This window comes from Sparus aurata, chromosome 6 (genome assembly GCF_900880675.1).
Source record: "Sparus aurata chromosome 6, fSpaAur1.1, whole genome shotgun sequence".
NCBI lineage: Eukaryota > Metazoa > Chordata > Actinopteri > Spariformes > Sparidae > Sparus > Sparus aurata.
The window spans coordinates 11,816,832-11,827,036 of NC_044192.1; the positions used below are offsets into that span (position 1 = coordinate 11,816,832).

Sequence of the window (10,205 nt, forward strand, 5' to 3'; positions counted from 1 at the left end):
CGTAAATAGTACAATTCTGAGTTTGAATCTCTTCTACAGAACTACATTGAGCCCCTTTAATTTCTCAATGGGGTCTTTTGGGTTTCACTGTTTGTTTGCGCTCTGAGCCACTTTGTGCTGAAAGCAACACATGCGGGTGTCTGCTGGAGGGGATGAAAGGTATCTGACGTCAGACCTAGTTGGCATGCCAACTCAAAGAAAAGGGGCTGACTTCTGAAAACCGGAGCAGCTCAGGCGGTCTTAGTGGAACAAAGCGAGGCTAGGGCAGCTTTTCATAATTTCTAAAACCATATTTCTACACGTCTGCCATCCAGCTGCCTGAAGATTAACTTTGCCTTGTGGACTAATAGTGCGGATTGCTGTAAGTTTAACCACTTTTAAGGACTGATTATTAAACTCATGAAAATTTGTTAATATTAAAAAGTGCAGCTGCAGTGTTGACCTCTCACCCTCTTCAGACACAAACACAAACACACAGGTGATGGTGGTTGGAAAGTCTTTGTGAGAAAGCAACACAATGCCATCGCAACATCTGAAGGGGGGTTACCCAGGAAACCACCGTCGTCATGGAGACTGCATCCGAGGGAGGCGGTACGTGCTGGCAACGTTGTGCACGTGCTGCCCCCTTTCCTCCTGTCGTCATCGAACCTCACACACACACTCAGACACACAATTATCACACGTTTCATGTCACACACACACACAATTAGAAAATGATGTGTGATGTTTAAGCCGAAGGTTATGGTGAGATTTTTGTTTTTGTTGTATTTCCGTTTTATTCAATATAGGCTATATAGGCAGTTCTGAATAAAAATACAATTTTACAAAAAAAAAGTTCATGATAAGCGTTTTCCATCTACACCACTCAGCGTGCTATTACCTGAATATTAATTTGAACAAGAACTCAGAGTCCAACATCTCGACAGGTTATGATATTGAATATAACCTAAAAACAGGCATTGGGCTATATAGATTACCATAGTCTATTCATTACATTACTGGACAATGAAACTGTTGTTTTTTTTTCTCTCCACGAAGCACAAAGACGTCGGCGGGTAGATGCAGTACAGTCGACTACGCTACACGTGTATCCCAATCATCAACAACTTTCGCATTAACATCAAGATATGTGGGCATCGAGTGGCGCTACACCCTGCGGGAATGTCTGTTTTAACAAGCCAGAACTTTAAAATTAAGTTGTTTTTTTTTGTTTTTTTCTCATATTAATACTTCTTCATCTGTGAGAAATACTCAAAAACATACAGAGAACCAGAGTCATGTCTCCCTGTTGCTTCAGTGACTTGTTAAGACGGACATTTACGCAGCGCTCGTCCACGGATATGGACTGACACGTTTACGATTGGCTATATATCAAAAATAATATCATAGCTACTATGTCTTCATGCTCCACTCATGATCCGCTCTGGAGTTCATTTACACGTCCGTGAAGATCTTTTTGATGTTCACGCAGTTCTGGTTGTTCTCGGTGGTGAAGTTGGGCTGCTTGAACGCGCTGTTGATGCCCTCCTCTATCACCATGTACTCGGACTTGCTGAGGGACGAGGAGCTGCACGACCTCCTCAGCTCCTCCGAGGGGAGGTGCTCACAGCTGCCCGTGTGCACGTACTGTGGCGTCTCCTCCCCGTCCGTCTCCCTGTGGTAGAAGTAGTTGAAATTGGACACAATCACTGGCACGGGTAAGGCAATGGTCAGCACGCCTGCTATTGCGCACAGCGACCCCACTATTTTCCCACCTATGGTCACCGGATGCATGTCTCCGTATCCGACCGTGGTCATGGTGACCACTGCCCACCAAAACGCATCTGGGATGCTGGTGAAACTGGACCTGGGGTCGTCCGCTTCTGCAAAGTAAACCGCGCTGGAGAAGAGAATAACTCCGATGAAAAGGAAAAATATGAGCAAGCCGAGCTCCCTCATGCTGGCCTTGAGGGTCTGTCCAAGTATCTGAAGTCCCTTTGAGTGTCGTGACAGCTTAAAAATGCGAAAGACCCTCACCAGCCTGATGACCCTCAGGATGGCGAGGGACATCGCCTGCTGGCTGTTGTTGGTCTCCCTCTCGGCCAGCTCGGTCCCCAAAGTGATAAAGTAGGGGATGATGGCGACGATGTCAATGATATTCATGATGTTTTTGGAGAAGGTGGTTTTGCTTGGACAGGCGAAGAACCTGACCAGCAGCTCGAAGGAGAACCAGATGATGCACAGAGTCTCTATGACAAAGAAGGGGTCTGTGAAGGGGCTGTGCGCATGTGGAGCGGTGCCGTTCACCGCCGGAGCCACCGTGGCTTCCCGGTCGTCCCGAAACTCGGGCAGAGTCTCCATGCAGAAAATAACAATAGAAATCAAAATAACAAGCACCGAGACGATGGCTATTCCTCTCGCTGGCCCGGAGCTCTCGGGGTACTCAAACAGAAGCCAAACCTGCTTCTGGAAATCATGTTTGGGCAGGATGCGCTCCTCTTCTTTTATAAACCCCTCATCATCACGGAATTTCTCCATGGCCTCCTCTCCGAGTTGGTAAAACCTGATCTCCTCGGAGAAAATATCAATGGGCACGTTAACAGGTCTCCGGATGCGCCCCCCTGACTGGTAGTAGTACAGGATGGCATCAAAGCTGGGTCTGTTCCTGTCAAAGAAGTACTCGTTCCTCAGTGGGTCAAAGTAGCGCATCCTTTTCCTCGGGTCCCCCAGCAGCGTCTCTGGGAACTGGTTGAAAGTTTTGAGTTGCGTCTCGAAGCGCAAGCCCGAGATGTTGATCACCACCCGCTCGCAGCATCCCTGGCGGCCGAGCTCGTATCGATCCACGGACAGGTGAGGCGCCGAGAGCACGGCGGACTCCTCCAGCATGTTTTCCACCGTCATGACGCCCTTCTGCACCTCGGCATAACCCCGGCTGTCAGTCGCGTTCCTGCCCCTTTGCCTGGCGGACGAGGGCTGCTGGTTCACACTGTAGGTCTGGTCATCCATACAGGTGGTTTTCGGTCTTGGGGGGAAGAGTGCGCCACGCCTCTCCCAGCCAAAGCCTACAGCTCTGGAGAGCTGAGGCCGACGCCACTCACATCTCTTCTAACCATCACCCCATCTGCGCGCATCCACACACTGAAGCGCTGCTCTCCCTTCTGCCTTTCTCTCTCTCTCTCTCTCTCTCTCTTTTTTTTTTTTTTTTTTTTTACAAACACGTCGACACCCGCCCACGGCGCGCATATGTCTGACATACGTCCACAACCCGCCCAGTCGGAAATTAACTTGACACTTAATGTCGAGCACAGACCTTCATGGAACAAAAAAACACTTGAGGGTAATGAACCCACACCTGTTAGATTATTTCTCTGAGAGTCTGCACAGATCTTAATGAAGCGCAGCCCAAATCCAAATCATGTGGAGTTAACTTAAAGGGGCACTGTGTGGTTTTGGAGAAGAAATTCAATCTTAGAAAACAAACCTCGGAAATATTTATTTATTCCACAACTGGATAAACAAGCTGTTCTCAGAGGAAAATAATGACCGGAACACTGTTTGGATCCAGTAAAGGTGGCAGGGTTAGCCACATATAAACAAAGTAAAACAGTAGAAATTGTGTTGTGTCCTTTAACATCAGTTTGTTCAGTCATGAGTTTGTTTAGGCATAAATTGGAGATCTTTCTAATCTGATTACAATTTATTTTCAAAAACTACAAACTGCACCTTTACGAATAAAAAAGAGGAGAAGAACAGAAAACAAGACATCCAGGATCTTTTGTGTCTGGGTGTCTGCAAAAAACACCTCTGTCACCAGCCATTACTCCACTTTTCAACAGAAAATGAGCTGAAATAATCTTATTTCTGAGCTGCTGAGAAAGTCAACATGTTCTCTGTCTAAATAGGAGGAGTAAGCGACAGAACATGTAGTTGCTACCTCTTTGTTTTTGTTTTCCTTTTGTCGTTGCTCTCCATGGTGCTGAAAACAAGCGTGCACCAGTTTGTCAATCAACGCGCACTCCCCTTTCTCGCAAATGAGGATCTGTTCCTGCTGCTGCTGCTGCTCTTTATTGTGTGCACACTTCATCATGTGTGTGTTCGTCTGAAGATGCTACTTCGCCGGATGTTGTTATCAGAACACAGAAGCCTCCGCGGGATCAGTCACCTCATTTCCACTCGACAAAAACCGCCATGTGGTGACAGGATCGCCTCAAAGAAGCGTTTGCCTCTTCGAACAGCTGTGATTAATGACGAAAATGCAAAAACCAGTGTTGTTTCTAATTCATACTGACAGGCTTCATCAAAGGCGTCTGTCACCGTCCATGGTTATAGGAGCAAGTGCATGAGGTTAATGAGTTCAAATGGGATTCAAAGCCTGATGCACAATCTGCTCTTTTTATATATATATATATTTATTTTTTCATTGTGTCAGCCTGGGTTTTTAATTTCAACATGTCAGAGCCAAAGAAAGAGCTGATCCCCTCTTTAGTCCATATATGGCGACATGTAGTACTCGACTATAAAACATATTCAGAAAATCCTCTTAAAGCGGATGACACTGATCTAACAGACTTATTGACCTCTTTTGCGCTGTCTGAAAAAAAATTAGGTCTAGGGCATGGGAAAACCTCCCGCGCTGTTTATAAACAGAAAAGCAGACTACTGTAGTGGAATAAAAAAAAAAAAAAAAAAAAAAGAAGTAATGGATTTTGTAAGCCTGTGGTTAAAAATATCAAGACCCAAAAAAGCAAATCCTACAACTTTACTTTCACTAAACTGTGTCATTACTAGCAGAGAAAAACCATTAAACTGAAATCAATTAGTTAAAAGCTGCTGTGAGGATTATTTTCTTATTAAATCGAGTGTTAAATAGCTCGTTATTCCAACACTAACCACAAAAGAGAAAATACATGTTTTCGCTTTCCCTGCCGACTTCATCCAATCAGGACAGGACAGAAACGTTTTGGTATCTACACCAGCTGCCAGTCACAGCCAAGACCCCAGGAAGAGCGCCAGGCGCGGACGCGAACGTTCATAGTGGCCAAACCGCGTATTACATCGTCACGTGATGCTCTGCGGCCCAAGAAGACTTCCAGGTATTTTCATACTAGGGAAGTCACGATTTTTTTTCTTCAAAACACCACTGAGCAGCTTTCTTATAAATAAATAGATTTAATGTAACGTCCTTAGTTCCAGCGCTCCCATTGACTGCTTGTACATTAAAAAAGTGCAGTTCATCAAATGTCTACTTGACGCTGGCTCCAAAAGTCCCAACGTTTAAAATGCCTAACATCAGAAACAGACATAATTTTAGTCCGGTACATGACTACTGTACGGGGGTGGGGGATTTTTGTATGACTCACTTGTTTAGATTATAATGAGGATTAAAGTTATGCATAATCTGCTGAGGGAGCGCTGGAGGAGACAGACGTGGGCAGAGCCTGGAGCTTCTGGAGGAATGAACACCAGAGTCGGGGAAAAACACTTACAGAAAAGAAAGAGGCAAAGAGAGCTGCCTCTGTGGTGATTTAGAGATGAGGGAGGGGATTGTTAACTGTAACACCAACAGGAAGTTCGCTAAATCAAGGACAAAGTTTACAGCAGCTTTAAACGAAAGACCTGAAAGTACCACATATCGGTCCAAGTAACTGCAGTTCCTCAAATGGCCACTTGAAACGAGCCAATCTACATAAGAGTTGCCATGTTAAAATGGCAAACTTCACAAAAAATAAACATGTTAACAGAGCTTGGACTTGGAATAAACACCAGACTAGAGGAGAGGGGATTCACTCTCGATTCTCAACCCGTCAGTCACAGAGGTGCTAAAACTGCACTGTTATTTTTGAATTGGAGCAAAATTGTACTTTAATTGTACTTGTAAGATGAAAAGTTACTCTTCAATTATACATTGATCTGAGTGCTATTTAAAAAACCTCTACACTACACTGCCACACAGCAGCAAGGCTTAACAAAAACACAACATTTAGTTTTTATTATAATCGTCGTGTTAACTCCTCCTCAGGATGTGTCAGACTCTCAGGCATAATACTGAGGACAGGATTTCAGTGGCCCTGTCCCTGAGACTTAAGTGAAAATATCAGCTAAATATATCTTGAATTACACAGTCAGGGAAGTATGACGCACACACACACACGCACAAACACACGAGAAAATGTGCTGAAACAAAATCTAACCTAAGACGTGCTGAATGCTGTTATCGCCACAGTGTTGACGACAGTGTTTTCATAATCTCACAGTTGTTCAGATTCATTAAAAAACACTGTGAAACTCAAAAAAGATGACTTTTTATAAACTTCAAAATGTTTACGGTTCACATGTATATACACACTGTACACAATTTATTTTAATGATCTTTTTTTTTTTAAAAAGTTTTCTCTATGATTATTAAGTATATAGGGACGAGGTGCTGGGAGGGAGAACAGGGTGGAAAGTGTTTGCCGTGCGTCATTTAACAGGAACATGCTGTTATATCTGATTTAATGTCATTTGCAAACTGAAACAGATAAATACATTAATTATATAAAACATGTTTATAACTTATTATCACTGGGGTTAAATATGTGTGAGAGCCAGACATGTGACTCAAGTCCCTTGGTGCCAGTCTCAAGCGAAGCTCCAAGTCATTTTTTACCAAGCAAGACAAGTCAAGTTACCTCCCCACAGGATACTTGAGTCTTATCTTCAGCCTTTATAAAGAGAAAACACAAGGTTATTATTACCTGTCAATTACTGTTGTCTGACAATTTATCTAACCTGTTCAAAATGAATGACAATTAATCAGTTTTGTGTGATAGTTGTTGATATTCAGTGACATAAATACAATCAAACGAAACACACATCTCTTGATAAAAGCTTATCTATTTCTCAATTTCTTCTTAAAAAATTCCTTCTTTGACAGTTTCAAACTGTGAAATAATCACAGTCAGACTGAAAAGCAAACTAACCTGAAGACATAAAAGCAAATTCACGATACTTTAACTTCCAAGTCCAAGTCGAGTCTCAAGTCAGTCATTTTCTGTCAAGTCACGCTGAAAGTCATCAGAAACACTCGTCTGTCATTTTGCCTCGTTGGCATAACTTCTCACTCCAGTTTTGTTTCCGTCTTGTCTCCACTTGGAGCCCAGAGGTACCGTGACCTTTCTTTCCTCAGTCAGGTTCAGGCCTCTTGTTATTTTCGACACAAGTTGAAACTCTACCTCTTCGTAGTCCTAAAAGTGAATACAAAACCGCAAACCCTCAGCAGTGACGCGCAATTAATACAGTCTAGGCTGACAAAGCACCGCAGTGTTCTCATAAGACAGGGGACAGAGAGAGATGGCAGATCATCGAGTTAAAATATTTCAAATAAAACAAACAAAATGGAGAAAGTTGTTGTATGTTAATCCCGCCTGTTACATCTGAGTGAGAGAGCACCTTGACCTCTGACCTTCAACCCAACAGACCCCTGACCTGAACCTGGGTTCATATTACAGCTGAAACAAACAGTTGAAGACAATAGCTTTCATTTTCTGCTACTCCACTTCAATTTGGACGCAAATATTGTACTTTTAGTTAGGTTTAGTTTCTAGTTACTTTGTAGATGACAGAAGAACCAATGTAGCAAATCTTTAATGTAATCCAATTGATCAGTTATCAAAGTAAAAATAGGCACAGATTCTGATAATCAGGTAAACACAGAATATCTAATGTGATAATCAGCCAGGTGGTGACTCATAGTATACAGTATATATACATGTAAATGTGTGTAGAATTTACTTTACCCTGTACTTTTGATATATCAACTGCGATAAAAATTACTTTTGATATTTAGAAGTACATCTGATATCATAAAATTTTAGTACTATTTACATGGGTGACTTTCACTTTTACCCAAGAACTATTTCAACATGATGTCTTTACTTTCACTTTTGACTTTTGTGACTTTTTACAACATTGACAAACACTGTGATTATTAAAATTCTGCTGCTTAAGAATTATGTAAACATAGGTATCATAACAATAAAAATAGGTTTCATTACAGCATGATAAGCAGTTTAACATTGCTGAAAAACTGAGATGACCCAGATGGTACGGAAAGTAATAAAGTATATAAAATACTGATGAATATCCTTTTTTTCTGTATTTTTGTCTCAAACAAAGTGCCCGGCCCTCGTGGGTTCGCAAGACAACCAAAAATACAGTTGCAGCGCTCAATCACTTGATTACATTTGATTTTATTACAAAACTACTGCTGCTACAATAAAGCTTTTCTTAACCAACCTGCCAAAAGAAATCAGCATAAATGGAGGACATATATCGAAATAAAGTTGTTGTTTTTTCTATCTCAGTGCAGGACAGTAAATATTGGGAATGTTAATCTTGGAGTTAAAGAAAGGCTTGTCAATACCGGCATCGACCGCGTGCTGCATTCAATTTCAAGTGACTGACACTGTGCAGTGAGGTGGACGCGCACGCGTAGATGTCGGTTGCTCTACTCATTTTCAAGTTGTCTGGTAATTTTACAGATGGTGGCCGTTTTCTTTCCAATCGCTGTCAACACAACCAACACCTGCTCGTCCGATTCCTCCGTATAAATCTGATAAACGTCCTCTGCAGCGAGACAAATCATGCTGCTAATAACAACCTCCCAGTAGTTGCATCTCAGTAGGCACCCGGTAAGTTTTGTCTGGGTTCTTGGTCTCCATGGCAACAAAACATAAAGTGTTTTGTAAAAAGAGAAAAAAAGGAGTTAAGTTGAAGAAGTTATATAATTTCCGGCCCAACTCGTGCAGGAGCGAGTCGACCAGAGACTATTTTTTTTCACATCCCCGCTGAGGAAACCAACATGTTACATATCAGGATGAGAAGGACGCTCGCCGAGGTTTTCTTTCTTGTGCCTGTCAACTACAAGGATGCTCAACAAAAACACCAAAGAAACAGCTCAATTAAGGGACGGATGTGAAGGTTTGGACCCAGGGCGGGAGAGAGGCTTTCATTTAATAAGAAAACATTCATTATCACACCTCCAGCTCCTTCTTTGTGTATTCTATCCAAGTCATTCTCCAGTTTAAACTTAATAGATCGAAATGAATTACATTTTAATACCTCCGGGGTCGTGTCAGTAGCATTTGTGCTTGTAAACTCAGACTGCTGGAATGAATCGGTCCCGGGTCCCGATTCTGTTTTGATTCGCTGCAGCTCAGGTGACCCTCTGACTGATACGAGGGTCAGGGATGATAATAATTGATGACTGGGGCTGCAGACGGAGTCTTCTACAGGCGGCGAAAGTGCTTTCCTGATTACATTGTTCTGAGACTGAATGCCTCCTGTGGGTTGAACAGAGAGAAAGTAAAATCCCAGCACTGCCCCTGTTATAATGTAATTCCCATGCAGATACCATCGCTGCGCTCGAGCCGAGGCGTCAGACGTGACATCGAGCCTATTGTTTATTGAAGAGTCGCCACACTTCAGGTGATTTATAGCCTTTGCAAACATTAGCCAAAGACATTCCCTCGAGACCGACCTTGTTGTACACATCCCTATGTCCAATCTCACATGCATTCATAAATGCTTAATAGAGTTTTTATTCCACAAGGTCCTGCGGTCCACTTTCTCACCCGCTCTGCTGGCTGCCTGCTGAGGATAAAGCAGCCCTATTATGTATCCAAACCTCTGGAGCTGAAGGCAGCTAAAGATAGACTTTTTATCGGTCTGGGAAGTTAAAAAATTACTTATTAACTCTGGCAGAAGCTTTAATTTTAAGTGACGTTACAAATGACATCGTGCGTCTGGGCTGAAGGGGGACGAGGGCAGTTGATATATAATAATCCCCTTCCATAAGATCCTAAGTGCATTTTTCATTCTTCAACATCGCGCCGGAGCGGAAAAAAGAGGGCTGGTTTCCATCAAAAGTGACAATGCTTGGGCCGCGAGGAGCAAGGCTGTTTTCATTCTGTTCAGTCTGGCTTGCAGGCACACACAGTCACACACACACACACACACTGACTGATCAATACAGGCAGAGAGAGAGAGGGACCAGCGTCTATCGATCGGTCATGCATTGGCTGCCGTCCCTGCCAGCGCAGGATCATTACACACTCACACTGTCCGCTGCCACAGCTGCAATGAGTCAAGGTGAAGGCCAAGGTCATAAATAATGCAAAAACACTTTTCTTGCCACTGTTCGAAGCAGCCGGGCTAGAGGTTAAACGGCCGCTGTAACCGTTGAT

General features: G+C 43.0%; 1 protein-coding gene across 1 annotated transcript; it reads right to left on the bottom strand.

Annotated features, from left to right (window-relative positions):
• Positions 1–750: 750 nt before the first annotated feature.
• On the bottom strand, positions 751–3,384 carry kcna3a (potassium voltage-gated channel, shaker-related subfamily, member 3a). The gene has a single exon (XM_030420178.1). The coding sequence runs from the start codon at positions 2,983–2,985 to the stop codon at positions 1,435–1,437; it is 1,551 nt and encodes a 516-aa protein (XP_030276038.1). The 5' UTR covers positions 2,986–3,384; the 3' UTR covers positions 751–1,434.
• Positions 3,385–10,205: the final 6,821 nt, after the last annotated feature.